The sequence below is a fragment of the Notamacropus eugenii genome, chromosome 3 (genome assembly GCF_028372415.1).
Source record: "Notamacropus eugenii isolate mMacEug1 chromosome 3, mMacEug1.pri_v2, whole genome shotgun sequence".
Classification (NCBI taxonomy): Eukaryota; Metazoa; Chordata; class Mammalia; order Diprotodontia; family Macropodidae; genus Notamacropus; species Notamacropus eugenii.
This window is the reverse complement of record NC_092874.1, coordinates 141,155,959-141,175,629: the sequence shown is the minus strand read 5'-3', so window position 1 is coordinate 141,175,629 and position 19,671 is coordinate 141,155,959. Positions and strand designations below refer to the sequence as shown.

General features: G+C 41.3%; 1 protein-coding gene across 1 annotated transcript in view; it reads right to left on the bottom strand.

Annotated features, from left to right (window-relative positions):
- TMEM168 (transmembrane protein 168) overlaps window positions 1-14,250 on the bottom strand; it is a 49,103-nt gene extending 34,853 nt beyond the window's left edge. Inside the window, exons 1-2 of the mRNA XM_072652999.1 lie at window positions 13,837-14,250; window positions 4,542-5,794 (exon numbers count right to left, since the gene is read on the bottom strand). Of these exons, the coding sequence (XP_072509100.1) occupies window positions 4,542-5,669 (1,128 nt within the window). The 5' untranslated portion in view covers window positions 5,670-5,794; window positions 13,837-14,250. The remainder of the gene's footprint in view (window positions 1-4,541; window positions 5,795-13,836) is intronic.
- Between the last annotated feature and the right edge of the window lie 5,421 nt (window positions 14,251-19,671).

The following is a 19,671-nucleotide window of genomic DNA, read 5'->3' as shown; positions in this document are numbered from 1 at the left end:
AAGAGTATGAGGAATTTCTACTACTACACAGAAGAGGATATTTCTCTATTTCCCACCTCCCTCAAGCTTCAGACCTTGTAAAATTCTTTCTTTGAAGTCCATGGCAGGGGGACATGACCTGTGATACTGGGTCTTATGAACCTAGGAGTCCTTTATGTTTTCTATTTCTTTGAATATAGGTGATATGAACAGCAATCCTCAGATGGATGCTCCTAGTCTGGGCATCAATCTCATCAGCTGAGAGCTCTTGAGTCTGGGTACAAGTTTCCCAGCAGAAGGGACCACTTCCAGGAAAATACTACAGATGAAATGCCAAGCCATACCCTGGCTTGCCAAAAATTATGGACCTTCTGTGATTTGCTCCAACAGCGTAGATGTCAGACACTGTGCTGGGCACTGCGAATACAAAGACAAGCAAAAACCAGTCTTGCTCTCAAGGAACTCACAGTCAAATGGGGTAGACAATGTGTAAACAACTACGTACAAACAAGATACACACACACAAATTGTGGGTAGTCTCAGAAGGAAAGGACTATGATTAAGGAGGACTGGGAAAGGCTTCTTGTAGAAAGTCAGACTTCAGCTGAGACCTGAAGAAGGCCAGGAGGAAGAAGTGAGGAGGGACATCCTTCCAGGCATGAAGGAGAGACAATGAGAATATGTGAGGAACAGCAAGGATACCAGAATCACTGGATGGCATGGAGTATCTGGAGGGAAGTAAGGTGTGAGAAAGCTGGAAAGGTATGAAGGGGCCAAGTAATGATGGACTTGAAGAGCCAAACAGAGGACTTCATATTTGATCCTGGAGGCCAAAGGGAGCCACTGGAGTTGACTGAAAAAGGCTGATGGTAGTGGTGGTGGTGATGTGATCAGATGTATGCTTTAAGAAGATCAATCTTGGTAGCTGAGTGGAAGATGGACTGGAGTGAGGGGGAGACTTGAGGCAGGGGAGAGCAACTAGCAATAATCCCTGCATGAAGTGATGACAACCTATCCCAGGGTGGTGACAGCATCAAAGGAGAGAAGGGGGCAGAAACAAGGGAGGTTCTGAAGACTGGAGTGACAAGATTGGATAGGGATATGTGTGTGTGTTTGTATGGGTGTGAGAGAGACAGAAAGACAGACAGAACTAGATTTGTAAGCACGAGTGATTGGGAAGATGGTGATGCCCTGTAAAGTAATAGGAAAATTAAGAAGGGAGAAGAGGAGAAGAAAAAGGTAATTAGTTTAGTTTTGAATACACTGAGTCTGAGATGTGAAGTTAAAGTGAAATATATATTCAGCAGTCCCACAGTGTTTCATGTTTTAAATATCAACCACTGTAGGAAAGTATAGTAGAAATGACTGGTTACAGTTTCATGTTGTAAGTACCTGTCAATATGTGCTTATGAGTCTTTTGTGCTGTAAACATTTCTTTGTGGTGAAAAAGATCCCTTTCTCCTCTGAAACCCAATCATCTTCCTAATTTCTTGAAGCTACAGTACTATTGCTCTTTCAAGTACCTAGTTGAATAACCTGTCACCTCTCTTAAAACAGCTGTCGTCTTTTGTTCTACCACTCCACTGCCTCTTCCACACATCACCCTAGTTCAGGGCCTTTATGACCTCTCCCACCTGCACTCTGAAAACAGCCTCCTCACTGTTCTCTTTACTTCCAGTCTTTCCTCTCTTCAGTACAACCTGCTGCCAAAAATAATCTTCTTAATGCATAGGTCTGATTATTTGGCTCTCATGTACAAAAAGTTTCAGAGACCTCCCCACTGCCTATAGGATAAAATGCAAACTCTTTATCCTGGCATTCAAAACCTTACACAATTTGACTTCAAACCCTCTTTACAGATTGTATGTAGTCAGCCAAAGTGAACTATTTATTTACTAATGTATAATTTTGTCTTGTCCTCTCCTGCTTCTGTGCTTTGCAAACATGGTCTCCCCCAGGCGTGGAACCAGCTTCCCATCCTTTCCCTATTAGCAGCTATTCCTTCCAGCCCAAAGCTCTTAGTCCTCGCCCATGCAAACAGCATATCCCAACTGGCGTAATGCAGGCACACCTCATTTTACTGCATTTTGCTTTACTGTGCTTTATACATATATTGTATTTTTTACAAACTGACAGTTTATGGATACTCTGCATTGAGCAAGTCTATTGGTGCCATTTTTCCAACAGCATGTGCTTATTACATCATGTCTCTGTGCCACATTTTGGTAATTCTCACAATATTTCAAACTTTTTCATTATTATTATATTTATTATGGTGATCTACTGAGGTCAGCAATCTTTGATGTTACTACTGTAATTCTTTGTGTTACCACAAACAGCAGTCTTATAAGACGGTGAACTTAATCGACAAACATGTGTTCTGACTGCTCCACTGACTGGGCATTTATGCCCCATCTCTCTCCCTCTACTCCTGCTTCCCTACTTACTGAGACACTATCAAAATTAGGCCAATTAAAACCCTGCAATGACCTCTAAGTGTTCAAGTGAAAGGAACAGTCAATTGATGCACCAAACTTCACTGCTGTCTCATTTTAAGAAACTGCCAGCCACCTCAACCTTCAGCAACTACTACCCTGATCAGTCAGCAGCCATCCACAAGACCTTCTACAAGCAAAAACATTATGACTTGCTGTTTTGCCAATAAAGTATTTTTAATTAAGGCATATACGTTTTTTTAGACATAATACTACTGAACACTTAATAGACTACAGTACTTTTACATGCACTGGGAAACCAAAACATTTGTGTCACTTGCTTCACTGCATATTTACTTTATTGCACTAGTATGGAACCAAACTCATAATAGCTCTGAGGTATGCCTGCAGTTATTTTTGTGTGCAATGTATCATTCTACTGGAATCTAAAGCACTCAAAACTGGGCTGTTATTCTTCACCAATTTATCCACAAAACCTAGAATATAACAGGTACTTAATAAATGTTTGTTCAGTTATTCACTTAATACTGAAAGGACTTCATGACAGAAAGTATGTAAGCCAACTAAACTAAAGGAAGACATTTTTGCTAAGTTTTCTCTTGCATTCAAAAATGAATTTAAAATTTTTTTCTGTTAATGATGGTAATGAGTTATGCCAGGGCCTAATGGTCAATATTAGACTGACCACTTGGAAAGTTTTCATGAGCCATATTGAAAAACAAACATCTACACAAAGAATAATTCCTTTAAGAGTATCTATGATATATCATCAAAAAAAATCTTATAGTCTGGCTTGATATTTCACCACAGCAAATGTTTTTGACATACTACTATGTATAGCACCATAGAATGGAAATTTATGTTACCTTCTCCCATTAGAATGTGTTTTTGCCCATGGTGTAATGCCTGGCAGATAATAAGTACTCAATAAATGTTTGTTGACTGATTCAGCACATAGCAAGTACCTAACGTGTACTGAATTGAAATTAAATGTCCCACTTCTGTGGCAATAGGGCAATCTAAATGACATCTTCTGTCATGTTGCATTAAGGTAAATGGAAGGCCCAAGAAGAAAGAATCACAGTATTTCCCCCACTGAAACTTTTAGAGAAAAATGGGGTGAAGCAAAATCAAGTACAAGACACCTATATAGTTTGAACAACATTGCTCGTTGTTCACTGAGAAACATGCTGAATTACATTGTCAAGATTTGCTCCTCCAATTCTAAGACTAAAGTTAGATCACAGAAAGTCAGAAACTTTTATTCTACAATTCTTACTTAACTTACTACATATTATTGGTGCCTCCTTGGATTACTACTTGGATTACCAATCTACTCTCCTGTAATCAATCTTTCACATTATTGAAGTACTAATCGTAACAATAATTACTATTCATATAGCATGGTACAGTACAGAGTGCTTTTATAGACATCACTTCACTTGAGCATCACAATTCCATGAAGTAGATATACGTACCACCCAATTTTACAAGTGAAACTAGGTCTTAGGGTAAGTGACTTACTGATGGCATGTATCTGGAAAGTGTTAGAGATAGGATTCAAAGCCTTATTTCCTGACTGCAACTTTCCTGACTTCTTCTCAACCCACTACAGTCTAATAGTTTTTGTCATGTCAGGAAACTGTATCAAAATTCTTCAACTGCTTCTTAGTGTCTACTGAATAAGGCTGTGTAATGTTGTGCCAACTTGTCTTTTCAACCTTATTTTATACTACTTCCTTCCATGTAGCATATATTCTAATCAAACTGGAACACTTGTACCCTATTTTCCCACTCTACGTACCTGTGCAGTATTCTCCTCTCTCCTTTCTGACTACAGAATTCCCACCCAACTCAAAAATCACCTTCTACAGGAAACGTTCAGATTGCTCCAATCAGTATCACTCAATTTACACTTCTTTTACTTGCTTATGTGTGTGTCATACCTTCCTACTAGACTAAGGCCAGGAATTCTATAATTTTACATTTTTGTGGGTGATTAATATTTATTTTAGTGAAATTAAATTGTTGAAACTATCATTTTATCAAATATCATGCTAAAATAATATATTTATACAAGAGGAAATAGATAAATAACTCACTTACCTGCCAGGATACGGCACCCAAAATTGCTGTTGCAAGAAGACTAAAGAAAACTAGTTGTTCTGAAATTAAGCAAAAATGCCGCATTCCTTTAGATGCCATTACTCTATCAAGGCTATTATTATCTGCCCTGTGAGTATAATAGACTTTATGACAGTCATTTAATTTGGTGTGGAACCCCCAAAGAGTTATAAGAAAAATAATATGGCAAATCATCCAGAAAATTCCAAAAATGGAAAACCCTGGAATTACAAAATACCAGAGATAAGGGTTCCCAAGCTTAAATGCTGAAAGAATAAAAAAAGTAAGCTCAATCAAGCCAATGGAAATGACAGAAAACCTTCTACAAATTCTTCCACGATACAAGTAGGGTTTCCATCTCTCAGTAACTGAAAGTCCACTAAAATAGATGTCAAGGAAGGGATCGGTAATTAGACAGATAAAAAAACACGCAAAGGCAACTGGATTCTGAGGTGTTTCCAATGAAGAAAAAAACAGTAAGATGCCAAAAATCACCAAATTTGGAATTGCTAGGAACGACTTCATTCTGAGGTCAATAATCAGCATTGCCAAACCTACAACCAGCAGGATGACACTCATAGACTTTTGCACCAGCATGGTGGTACTAGCAATGGCAAATCCAACCAGCTCGAGGAATTCAACTGTGGTCAGCAAAGTGGGTCGGTGACGGACACAACCACAAATTCGCTCCACCAAAGCACATAATATCCTCAGTACTATGGAAGTCAGGAGCAAATACTTAGTTACTTCTTCTTTTACATCTTTTTTAAAAGGCGTATTATCGAGGAAACAGAGGAGCCCAAGCAAGAATCCAAACCAAAGGTTGGAGAGGCTTAAACTTGCTGTTTCCATTGAAAAATAATAATAGAGAATGCTGGCAATCCCAAGAACAAAAAGGCCAAGTATAAAGATGACCAGAATTAGGGAATCTGCTGTCTTTTCCCATCTCACATAAAGACCTAGGCATATTGCTACCAATAAATTGATTCTGGCTAAGTAGCCAAGATATCGAACTGAAGAATGCATGTTCACTTCTCTATTCACTTCTTCCAGTCTTGTCATTGCCGTATAGAGACAATGACTAATACAGTAACGCAGTGATCTACACATGTAAACTGGCAATTAAGGCTCTTTCTCCAAACTATAAAAATTGTTTGCACTGTATTCAGAAAATCCAGAGAATCTGCAAGCTCCTACTTCACCATTTCCTCAGATGAAATCTTATTTTTGGAGACCTAAAAGAAAAAAAAAGATTTGTATTAATTTTAAATTTATTTTCAAGGCAGTTCTTATACTGTATAAAATAATGTAACATAAGTAAAAATGAATTGCTGTCTCTCCTGCAACATGATTTTAGCATCTGTGTATATTTATCACAAAAGAAATACAATTAAATTTATGTTAGTATTCTCCAGTAAAGTACTACTTTGATGCCTCATCAGCATGTAGAGATGACACCAAGCTCCTGAAGACTGTAACGGTAAAGTACAAATTCTGCAAGGTCAATAAATCAACAAGCATTTATTCAGCATTTACTATGTGCCATGCACTGTGCTGGGTCTAGGAATAAAAACATAACAATACTTTCCCTGAAGGAGTTTATGTTAACAGAAGAAACAATAGGTATGTAATTAAGTATATACCAAATAAATAAGGGGCAGCAGGGAAGGGGGGGATACTAGCAGCTGGGGGAATTAGGAAAGGCCTCATAGAAGGTTGCACTTAAGCTGAGTTTTAAAACAAATCAGGGAACAGCTTCATGTAAGGTTCATTCAAAGACCATCTGAGAACCAGACCAGCTCATCAGCAGGTTGGTTGTAATATTATGAATTCTTTGGCCACAGCAACTCCCAAAGATCAAGTATCAAGGATTAGAAGGATTTGAAATCAGCATGGAGGGAGTATCCAGACCAACAAAATCCCTGAAGATGATGGTGAGCATTTATACAGAACTTTAAGGTTTGTAAAGCACTTTGCATACGTTATCTCATTCAGTCCTCACAACAACTCTGTGATGAGACAGGTGCTACTGTTATCCTCATCTTACACATAAGGAAACCTTAACTAACAGAAGTTATGTGCTATATCCAGGGTTAACATACCTAGGAATTGTCTGAGGCAGGGCCTGAATGTAAATTTTCCTGACTCCAAGTCCAACACTCTATCAAAAACCTACCAATTTCAAAATACTACTTTACAGTACTAAAGTATATGGTAGTACTCAATAAAGAGATTAGTTATTCAAGGGCTATGCAAAAGTTATCTGTTGTTATTATGATAGATAGCTAGTATTCACATATGGCTCTAAGGTTTGAAAAGTCCTTTATAAATATCATTGTTTTTTCCATACAACAACTCTGAGAGGTAGGTATGCTACCATTATCCCCATTTTACAAATGAGAAAAATGAGCAAGGCACAAGTTAAATGTCTTGCCTAGGGATAACACAGCTATTAAGTGTCTAATGCTGGATTTGAACTTGGCTTTTTCTGTTGCCACTTTTGCCAATTTCATTTAAATAAAAAGGTCTGCCTATACGTAGATTATTATATTACTGACACTATTAGCAGGGTATAAGTTGTGAATTTTTCTACCTGTGGTGGTAACAGAACTGCCCTTATCCATACACCCACACTGCTAATTTCTGGCACTCCTCAGAACCAACAGAATATACCTGCAAGTCAGTTTCCCTAGGTTAGGGTACCATTTTTGGCTATGAAACAGAACAAAGTTTATAAGGAAAGACTGACATCAACATTACTTCTAATTTCAGAAATGATTGAATGTTTTTTTAACTAAAACATTTCATATTAAGAGGAGCTCTTATTACTTAAAATCACCCTTAAAATCATCATGAGGTCTCTCAAATTCTGTGCAATTGTAGTCTCTTAAAGTAAGATTTATATCAACAAAAATACAAAAAGTGACGTTTTAATAAACCTACTCATTCCATAAATTTGTTCCATAATTATCTTAACAATTCTGACTTTACCACAACAATCTCCTTCAATCACTAAAACCAGTTTCCAATTTTAAATGAACAACTCTGTGGCAATGTCTGCAAGCTGCTTAAATCAATTCTGTTATAAATGTCTTCAAATTCTATTTCCAATAATAAGAATTTTCACCTGCATCATTATTAATTTTTTTAATACAAAATTAAATGTTATAACCTGGAATGCCTTATAAGCTGTAATTTAAATTGGGTGATTGAAAACTAATTTAAACATCTGCTAGCAATTAAAAATAAAACTTTAAGATTGTTTCACAGGAACAGACTGATGATAAATAGGATACTTTTTTTGGCTTATGGTAACAATAAAACTACAGAGACCCCTATCAGTTCAATGTTTAAGGGAGGAAATCCTCCAAGAACCTAGTTTATGATCAGCATATCTGAAATTCTCTAATAAGATGGACACAAAAAAAGAAACAGCAGGTCATCATGTAATTAGCAACCCAGAGTTAGCCATTTGGCTAAGAGAAATGTGCCCACCATGTGACATAATCTGTTAAGCCTGAATTAGTCTCATCTGTCATCTTTGGATGCCAGCTATAAAACATTCATGGAAATGACAAATTTGTCCAAGAAGGAATTGCAGATGTCTCTCAAATAATCATTCTTCAGTTACTTTGCTTTTGTAGGTTCAATTAAGATTTTAAGAGGCTAAATATTTATCTAAAAGTTGCCATTTTATTTGTTTCAGTACAAAATGAGTTGCTTTTAGTTTTCTAATCACACTTCAAATAATCCCCTAATTACACATTAATGTTTTAGTCTTTTTCTTGACAGATAATAAATGAAAACACAATGAAATATTTCTATTTTTCTTTGATTTATAAGTGGTAGTATGGTACAGGAGGTAGAGCTGTCCTTGGAGTCAGTAAGACTCCTGTTCACATCTGGCCTCTCAATCATATTTGGCTGTGTGACCATGGGCAAATCACTTAACACTGAGTGGACCCAGTCAAGTGACTAAGACTGTATGCTGTAGATAATGTTTCAGTTTTCACTGGTACAGGGTTTCCTCTCTAGAAGTTCCCTACCTCAACAAAATCACAGATCCAAACCAAAAATGCAAATGTGCATATATATGGTGAAGCTCTTCAGATACTCTTGTTTTAAAGATGATACTGCATTGATTTATAGAAAGCTCTAGAACATTATAGGGTTCCCAACATGACATACACCACCACTTAAAAGTTTGGCCTAATAATCCATGAAGGAAAAGACAAGTAGATGATAAATGCCTATTATATACAGTTGAATGAACTTAACTAGTCTGTCAGAACATATGTCTTACATAGACACTGCAGATACATAGTGAATTGAACTTGAAATAGAATAGGTTGATAATAGACTGGATTCAATTTGGGAAACTAAATAGCAGCTTCAATGACTCCTGGCTTCCCCTGAAACAAAATTCAGTTTTTGGACAACAATATTTTTCCAGTGATGCTACGTGGCTTGAAATCACAGAATACCATAATCTCCAAAAAAACCAAAATTCCAGGCTAACCAAGGGCAATAGGGAAATTTACATTAAGTTTAGACTACAATATATTACCAAGGCCCCTTTGCACATAGTATAGTGTGCATATAGTATAGTGTATTGGAAAGAATAATGGATTTAGAATCAGAGGTTTTGAGTTCAGATCCTGGCTCCGCCACTTGGGCAAGTCATTCACTGTATCCCAATTCCTTTATTGAAAATGAGGGAACTGTACTATAAAATCCCTTCTAGTTACAAATCCTGTAAGTCAGGCCTTCATCGTCTTTTAGCCAGATTATTCTAAGAGCTGACTAACTGGTGTCCCTACGTCCAGATGCTCCCCTTTTCTAATCCATACACAAAGCTGCCAAACAGATATTCCTAAAGCATAAGACTCTCTATGTCATTCTTTCATTAAAAATCTCCACTGGCACCCAAATGTCTCTGGGATAAAATACAAACTTTCCTGCTTGCCATTTAAAGGCTTTTACAATCTGGTTCTGGTTTATCTTTCCAAACTTAATGCATGGTACCACCCTTCACATAGCCTATATTCTAGGCAAAAAGTGTATTTGCTCTCCATAAAAGTATTCCACTTATTTATTAGCTCCACCATTCATAGAATGGATTTCCTCCTCAGCACTGCCTACAGCATCCTCAGCTTTCCTCAAAGCTTAGCTAAGTAAGTGCCACCTCGTAAGGGCTATCTTCATTGGCTCCCCCCCCCCTCCCGTTGTGAGTATTCTCTCCTTTCCCTCTCCTCCCTGGCCTCCACTCCTTTTTTTTTTTTTTTTGCTGTTTATCCTGCTGTCCAGTTACTTCTGGCACAGCTGTCTGGGTGTGGTTTGGTTTTTTTCTCCAGTTCCTTAACAGCAGAGACTTTAATTTTTGTCTTTTTATTCCCAGTGCCCACCATAGTGCCTGGAATATAGTAGATGTTTCATAAGTGTTTGTGAAATTAGTCTATAATGAATAACAGATAAGACAACCCGTATGCTGTACTGGTACCCACTTAATTATGTAAGACACAAAGAGAAGTCCCTGAATGTCAGGTGGATTCCATCCCCTCACACTGATGGAAAATTAATGGGAAGACATAGACAAGAACAAAGAATAAAAGTATTTATGGATCACAGTTTGTAACACTTAATACGCACCTTGAAGTCCTGACAGATCTACTAAACAAAGAAAAACAATGCATCTATTTTACTCATTCATTCATATAAACATTTGCCATTCAACATTTTTGTCAATCACCTAGATAAAAGCATAGATGGTATGCTCATCAAATGAGCAGATGACAGTAAGCTGGGAGGGATAGCTAACATACTGGATGAAAGTTCCAGAAGGTTCTTGAGAATTGAAAGCCCAGGATCAAGCTATTAAGACAATATCCAATAGGGATCAATGTAAAGTCTTGCACCTGGGTAAAAAGTTCAACTACACAAGAATAAGAGGAAGGAAAAATAGTTAGAAAATGAGCAGGAAGCTCAATGGATCAATGGATCTGTGACACAACACCCAAAAAGCTAGTGTAGTCTTGGACTGCATGAACAGTCTAAGGATGACTTCTACAAAGTGCCTTGTCAAACTTCCTCTGCAGTCTTGGGTTCTGGCCTGAGCACTACAGTTTAAGAAAGGCAGTGATGAGGTGCAAAATGCCCAGAAGAAGGCAATTAGGATGGGTAAGGGCCTTGGAGGCTATGTCATAGGACACTTGTTGAGGAAGTGGGCATGTTTAGCCTGTAAAGGAGAAGTTCCAGGGCGTTCATGACAGTTGTCTTCAAGTATCTGAAAGGCAGTCATACAGAGAAGGGATTAGATTTGTTGTGTTTGGCCCCAGAGGGGAGAACAAGGAGTAATGGTGGAAATTGCAGAGAGACAAAACAAGTGACCTACTTCCCTCCTAAGAGGTCTGCCTCCTGAGAGAGAGATGATAGGTTTAAGAAGTAGAATGAATATGGATATGGGAAACATGGAAATTTGTTCTGCTTTGTTATCTCTCTTTCTTTGCTTTTATTGGGGGTCATATGGGAGGAAGAAACTAAGTGCATATTAACTGAAAAAAGTAAAGTAAAATACAAGTTAGATTAAAAAGGAAGAGAGTGAATAATAGTGAAGTCCATTAGGAGGGAGGGAGAAAGTCTGTAGATAGGTAAGGATTCCCACTACACCACATAAATAGATATGATGCTCAAAAGAGGAAAGGTTGCTGAGTGATGGTTGCAGAGACAGGATGGGAGTATCAGTAAAGAGTAAAGAGTAGGTCTATTCCTTCCTCCTATGGGTCCAAGTTTTCAAGGGTCAAGAAGGATGGAGCTGCCAGTACTTAGAAATGGTGGCCATGGGTGCAATGTCTTCAGGAAGAAGCCCAGCTTCCTAGGGCTTAAGTAATTAAGACCATGAATGAAAGAGGTAGAGGATGTGGAGAAGCTACTACACACATAATTAAATGGCCATGACGGATGCTGCACACTGTTTCTCAGTTCTGACATGTTTTGTCCATTACTAGGTGGTGGTGAATTTCTTCATAAGTCTGTAGTAGTGAATGTTCAGTCATTCCCATCGCTGAATAAAACCTCTGCTTGAAAGAAAAGAGAAAATAAAGGAAAGAAGAGAAATTGCAAAGAGGCAAATTTAGACCTGTGTCAGAAATCCTAACAATCAGAGCTGTCCAGAAGTAGGAGGGCTGCCTCTAGGGGTGGTGAGCTCCTCCTGGTTGAGGCCAGGCACCCGCTGGGGAGGCAGGCTGCAGTGGAGACCGCTGTCTGTGTGCGGAGCTCCAGGACTACAACGGCCATTTGCAGCTTTCCAACTGTGTGATTACGTGTGGCGCGGTGGACTGGGCCACAGAGCTCAGTTGCTGGGATACATTCATTTGAGGATGGGGAGAAAACGAACAACCTCCGGACGGAACGTCCTGGGCCTCTGCGGGGAGGTAAGGATGAAAGAAAGGCCCTGGGAGACCGTCCCACGGGAGGCGCAGTTCTGAAGGGAGAAGGGGCCCAATCCTCCCTCTCAGACCTCCAACCCGCTCCCTAACACCCGGAGGTCCCTAACACAGGCCCCACGACAAACACAGGCCCTGCGCGAAGGCACGGCTCCACGCTCGGGAGAGCCTTGCTGCGACGTCACCTGCCCGTGAAAACGACGACCTGACCGGGTCAGGCCGGGCTTTTCTTCACGCCCTTCGACCCAAACAGCCCTCGGCCACAGCCTGCAGGAAGAAGCGCCTAGGAGAACCCGGCTGCTTTCTACTGGGCCAGACAGCCCAAGAACTTGCAGAGAGAATAATACCACCCTGAAATTTTTTTTGTTTGGGAAAAGTTGTTTTTCGTAAAATAGCTTTCTGCATGAACACGTAAAGGGTTTATTATGGTTATTTTTTCAAATGCTTTAACAAATAGGCATTTAGAAGCGTTGATCAGCGTAGTTTCTAATACAGTAAACGTAGACGTGATCTACTTAAAAGCTCATTCACTTTTCCTCGTGGGTCCTGAGGCCAGAAAGCTGGCGCACCTCTGCTCTAGGATACCTAGGTACCCACGCGCGCGCACAGGTAAGGAGGGTGCGAGCCAGGGTTCAAGGAGAGATGCGGGAGAGGACGTCCGCGGCGGGAGGCTCGCTGCAGGCCTCCCCGCCCGGGCCTCATCGTCAGGCACGACGTCCCGAAGGCCCAGGGCAGCTTTGCTCCGGAGAAGCTTTTGGGGCCAGGCGCGGAGGGGAAGCGCCACGCAACGCCGCGCAGCGTGGGCAGCGACGCAGACACAAAGGGCCCTCGGCTGGTCTGGCCCTGGTTCTTTGTCGGGGGGAGGGGAACTGGCCCCCCAGACGAAATGAGAGGCGGCAAGGGCAGCGGTTCCTGCGGAGACGGACCCAAGAGGTTCTCACCCTGGGGGGAGGGGGACGGGGACCAGCAGGGGCTACATTTCAAACTTGCGCAGTTCCGTCGATCATGTGCAACAGCACTTTTCTCGGTAACTAGTACCAAGGTTAACTCCATTTCCTGGACGCGGAAACTGAGGTTAAGGGGCAGCGTCTCCTGGATCGAGACGGGCTCCGGCTCCCCCTGCTGGACCCCCCCACCCCCACTCCCGCGCCTCGCGGCCTCGGTACGTCGGGGCCAGCAGTCCCCAGGGCCGCGGCCTTGGGGGTGGGGGAAGGTCCCGGGAGGCGTCGGACGCGGCCCGCGAGGTTCTGGGGCAGGACCAGGGTAGCCGCCGCCGTCGCCTCCGGAGCCGCGTCCCGCAGAGGAGCCAGGGACGACCGGGACCCCCTCGCGGCTGCGGCCGCCTCCTCCTACCTGGCTCTGCCGGGGCCGGCCTCCTCCACTCGCCGGGGCCCGGGCGTCTTGGCGTTCGGGGGACGTAAGGAGGTGGGCCCCGAGGGGGGGGAGCCTGCGCCGCGGAGGGCGGGAGGCGGGCCCGGAGCGGGCAAGGAACTAACGCAGGCCGGCCTGCTGGCAAACTTTCTCCGTTAGCAGCGAGGTGGCGGCGACGGCGGCGGCCATGTTCCCGCCGCCGGCTCTGCGGGCGGTACGGAGCGCGGACGGGGTCAAACGGCGCGGCACCTCCTCCCAGCTCCGCTGCGCGAGCCGCCGCAGGCCTGGCCGGGGATCGCCGCTCGCGCAGCTCCCCTGCGTCCCGCCCTGAGCGCAGCCCACGGGCCTGGGCGAGACGTGAGGCGGCCGGCTCCGCTCCCCCGAGCCGGGCGAGCTGGGCGGCCTGCCTCGCCTTAAAGAAAGCCCTGACCTGGGCGCACATCCTCACTCCACTCCCTACTTACCATGACCTTGGGTTTAGTCATTTCCCCGTTTCTTCTTCTGCCACATAAAGGGTGTGAATCCCAGGGCTGAGTCTAAGCCCCGATCACCAGCATCAAACGCCGGGCTAGCTCAGGGACCTCTTTTCCCCGTAAGGCCGGGGTGAGGGTCTGGGACTCGGAGGGGATGGGGCGCCGGGGCATAGCAGCCGCGGTTCCGCAATTTAGCCCCGTCAGAGAGTTTCCCGGGCCGGAGACGTGAAGTGTTTTATTTTCGGCTAACTGTCCGTAGGCGTCAGGGGTGGGACTTCAAAGCCGAGGGCTTCCTGATTCCGGGGCCAAGTCTGCCCGCCGGCCGGGCCGCCCCGCCTGCATCTCCTTAATCCAGATCTGATCCTTTCTTTGTGGTTTGGACCTCGTGCCCGGGACACATGTGCCTCCGATCCCTGCCTTTTAACAGGCTCAGGGCACGTGCCGCCTCCCGATGCCCCCACCTTCCCTCCTCTAGTCCCCCTGGGTTCATTTAGTACAGCAGGCTTAGTGAGGCAGAGAATCCGTCAGAGAAACAAAGTATCACCCGAAGTGACAGCCATGAGGCCACAGGGCCTGGCGCGTGGTGGGGTGCCTGAGGATACAGAAGTGTGGAGGCAGGTAAGGGGAACCTTCATACTTGTAAATACGTTCATCAAGGGAAGGACAAAGGAGCATGCAGCTGGAAAAAAGCAACAAATCAAAAGCCCCAACTGAACCACGAAATTAGAAATTCTGAAAATCAGGCAAGAAAATTGGAAGCAAAACAACAAACCCCAATCGAACTGATAAGGAGAAAAGACGTATTGCTTTGAAAAAAACTTTAAATGAACATTGAGTTGGCCTGATAAAAAGAGAAAGGAAAACCTAATGGTTGGTTATCAAAATGAAGGCGAATTTATAAGAATGGAAGGAAGCTGTCGCAAACTTTATGCTCCGTTATATGCCAACCACACCGATGTGCAGATAAAATGGATAATTATTTGCAAAAATCTGAAATACCTATGTTAAAGGAACTAGAAAGAGATTAAATAACCCAGTATTAGAAAGAGAAATTGAATAAGACATGAAAACTTTTCCAAAAAAGATGGATTTAAAGATGTAATCTATCAAACATTCAAAGAACAATTCATTCTGATACCGTATAAACTGTTTGCAGGAATAGGAAAAGAAGGGATCCTGCTAAACTCATTCAGTTGTCACATATAGATACAAATATGTAGTCTGAGTGCCTAAACCAGTGAGAGACAAAACAGAAAAAGAACACTCTCCTAAATTTTCCCAAATGAAGACTGATTCAGAGAAACTTAAGTAAAATATGAGCAAAGAGTCTATAACACCATATTTCTCAAAATGATGCGCTATGACCAGGATATATTTGTGCCAGGAATGTGGGGCTCATTTGTAAATTGTTTTTTAATGCATACAATTACATCAATAGGTGCCCTAAAAAGCAACACTAAGAAGTATAGGAATAAATGATCTTTCCTAAATTTGGTAAATGTGTATATAAATCCATGAGCCATCATTGTAAAAAATGGTAAAAAGCTAGGGTCACTTTTTAAAATTCAATTTTATTTTATTTTCAGTTCCAAATTCTCTCCTCCCCACTGAGAAGAACTAGGTTATTTCCAGTAAGATTAGGGGTAAATCAAGAATGTCCATTATTACCACTACTATTTAACACAGTGCTAGAAATTCTAGCTACAACAATAAGACAAGAAAACTTGAGGGAATAAGCATAGGTAAAGTAGAAACAAAATCATCTTTTGCAGATTATATGATGGTCTCTAAAGGTCAACCAAAAATTAACTGAAACATTAACTTCAGCAAAGTTATAGGATATAAAATAAACCCATATAAATCATCAGCGTTTCTGTATATTACAAACAAAACCCAGGAAGAAGAGATAGAAAGTACTTAAAATAGCTACAGAACATATAAATCACTTTCATTTACCATACAGCCTTGAGTAAGTTTCTCAACCTCTGTAGGTTTCATTTCTCTGTAATATGGGAGTGTGTATACCAGATGATCTCTGAAGTTCCTTCCACCTCTTAACCTAAGGTCTCATGTGTCCAGGACTATTCTGAGTAGAGTGTTAAATATGGTATGTTAGGTTTTCCTAATTATAAGTCGAGTGCTAATTCTAGATTGCAGGAACAATGTCTCATTTAAATTATTTCATTCATCACACATTTATTAAGATCCAACTAGGTGCAAGGAACCCCTCAGTAGAGTTTCTAGGAATACAAAGACAAAAGCCAAATAGTCCAGCAAGAAATTCAGTGAATATGAGGAATTCAGAGAAATATGGCAAGATTGCTAATTTGTGCAAGGGGATGTAAGAAGAATCACCATGATTAAAAATAGTGAAAATGAAAAGAATACTGAATGGGAGCTAAACTCTGAGTAACTGTAATGATCACTTTTGTTCTCAGTAATGAAATGTATATAAAAAGATAATGAAATATTCCTCCATCCTCACTAAAACAATGTGAGGGACTATTGCAGCGGGAAATTGTGAGCACTGTCTGCCATGGTCACTACATCAGTTCACAGGATCATATATTTAGACCTACAAGATACTTTAGAGGTCATCTCATTTAACTTCTTCCTTTTACACATGAAGAACTGAACCCTAGGGTACAACCATAGTCACATAGCTGCACATGGTATACAGCCATGGTTTGGACGCCGGTGCTCTGACTTCAAATCCAGCCCTCTTTTCATTTCACCACGCCGCTTGTTTTTGCTTAACTATTTTTGCTTTGTTACAAGGGCGGGTTCTATGGTGGGGGAAAGGTGTGGCTATAACCTGATGTGACTATGATATGAAAACAAAAGGCAACAAAAAACTCATTTTAAAATAAAATTTCAAAACAATCAAATAATTCCTGACCTCAGTGAACTTGTGTTCTCCTTCAGTGCCTAAAATAGGACTCTAAACAAAGCATATGATAAATGTCAGATTGGATTGTGTTCATTTAATCCGTGTCACCATCCTCACTTTTTCTTTTCTGATCGTTCCAAACTAGTCCTCCTTTTGACAGACATGCCAGCGTTTCTATTGTTCTCTTCTTAGAGTTATCGTTCCCTTCTTTCCTCATTTATTCCAGCAGACCTTCCTCAGCCTCTGGTAGGGTTATATAAAGCCTGGGAAGAACTTGGCACTACAGGGAACTTTCAGGGATGCAGCAAAAAATGGTAGCATTTATGTGAATTGATATTAAATGGACAATGGGAAAATTATATGCAAAAGTCTAATTTAGCATCTTATTTTGGAATTAGCAGTTGGGAATGTGGGGGCAGCTAGGTGGCACAGTAGATAGAGTCCCAGGCCTGGAATCAGAAAGACATCTTGACAAGTTCAACTTTGGTCTCAGACACTACTAGTTGTGTGACCCTAGGCAAGTCACTTAACCCTGTTTGTCTCAGTTTCCTTATTTGTAAAGGAGAAAGAAATGGCAAAATATTCAAGTATCTTTGCCAACAAAACCCCAAGATGGGGTCATGAAGAGTTGGACATGACTGAAATGAAAACAAAAATTCAGGAATACAAAAACATTACCACCTCCCCTACTTTTACAGTACTACAGTTTCTGAAACCCAGTAGAAAATCTCTTGGGGAACAAGATGACCACTTCTATTCCTGCTTCCTTGCTAGCTCTTGTCTCATGTTTTGAGGTAGTAGAAATTTCGAGATCTCAAGGTGCAAGAGGACTGAAACACTATAGTACAGTAAAAAGAGCATTGACTCTGGAATCAGAGGACCTGGTTCAAATTTTACATTTGCTGCTTATTACCTGTCACTTAAATTCTCTGGACCTCAGTTTCCTCATCTAGGAGAGGTAGACTAGAGTGCTTCTGAGATCTCTTCTAGCTCCAGGTCTATGATACTAAGAGTCCTGAAATGGGGACACAGAAAATGTGGTGAAGAACTCCTAACTCCATGGCATACTCCCTTAGGTAAATGAAGCAGAAAGTGATGACATTAACTAGCATACAGGCACATGTGTATCTGAGTAGTTCAGTGTTCTTGAGTGTGACTGGGTGGGTATATGTCCACATTCTTTTCTGATTCTCAATCACTAGGTGAAATGAAACTTGCTTGCTTTCCACTACCTGCTATGATTGCTTTGTGATTTCTTAATTCTACTAGCACTAACCACTGTTTGATCTTGCCTGGCACTCAGAAAGCACTTAGGTATGCCTTCATAAAGTACTTCACTAAAGTGAAGCGAGGAATAGGAACACCAAGTCTAAGTTCTAAGACACAGATCTAGTTAGGGTCACAATTGGAAATAATGAAAGGATCCTAAATAATTCCCACTTATTTAAATGAAATTTAAAAAAAAAACCCTTAGCACATAGTAGGTACTTTGTAAACATTTGTTCCCTTCCTTCCTTTATGCACAGGTAGGTCTAGATGCAGCTGTGTATGTGGCTTCTGCCTAAAGCTGTCTTTATTAAAATTAGAACTGTCAGGGCAAACTCCTAACATCTGGCAAGTCTACCTGAGCAGCTGGATATAGGACAGTCACTTGGGAACCACTGCAGTGACAGGAGATTTCAGCCTGTGGTTATTAATGACCGTATAATGATCATAACCAGAACATCATTCTTTTCCACCTGCTTCCATGCAGGCAAGACCTGCACACTTGACATAAGCAGTAACTCCACACAGAGTTATTTCACTCACAGGAGATATTTCAGACCAGGAACACCTGTTGAAAGTGTATAATCATGCTAATAAAATCAAGAAGAGAAACTCTGAAGCATCAATGCAAGTGAAATCAGGATAATTCTATTATAGGGATGGATATAGATAGATCTCTTTGGCAAGGAGTGACATAAGCCAGAGGGGTACATGAGTTCTGAGGTCCATGAAATTATTTTTAAAAATATTTTTCTAACTACCTCAATATAATTGGCTTCCTTTGTAGTCCTATATATTTTATGAATCTAAAACATTCTTTGTCAAGAGGTCCATAAACTTCGCCAGACTGCCAACGACTTCTGGTGACACATATAAAAAGCTTAAAAATCCCTGGATTAAAGGACAAGTGAGAAAATTGGCAAACAAAGATCCAAAAACAAAACGAAAACAACATTCCCTTCTCTTGTCTTGTTCTTCTCACCCATTCAGGGTCAGTTATTTATTCTTAGTGTTCAGCTCAACAAGACCTCTATAGAAATTCTCCTGAACTTCTGGGGCAGTATTTTCTTTTTGACCAATCAGGAAAACAACAAAATGATACAAATGGCAGTTGTCTTTGCCCCCAATTCCACTGCCTTGTCAGTGAGTCATCAAGGCGGGGAGGAAAGGAGTTGGAACACTTTTCATTTCATCAGATCTTAATCCAACAGCTCAATACTGGTGACTGGTGCAGATATTTTTGCCTCTTCACTCATGCTGTTCACCTCAAAGTAAAGAGGATACTTAGAGTTCTCTTTGCTTCAATCTTTTCAGCTATACTGTTGGGGAATTTCATTGATACCTTTGTTCATCACGTCTCCCTTCTGAGGCCTTATAGTCCTATGAAAAGGCCTCAGTTCTTGACCTCTCTAAGTGTTTATTTTCTGTGTTAGGTGAACAGATTGGAGCCCTCTGATCTTGTAAATTTCAAAAGGTTAGGAGTATAGGCCACAGGATCCAAGAGTCATACTGGGTTTTGTATCCAGCCCAACACAAATGCCCCACTAAGGAGTGACCTGTAGGCATGACCTCTATCACCTATACTGGAGCAGCTAAGGCAGATTCATCTGGCACTCAAGTCACATTTGGACATGAACTTGGCAGGACCAGTATTATGTTGGAATTAAGCT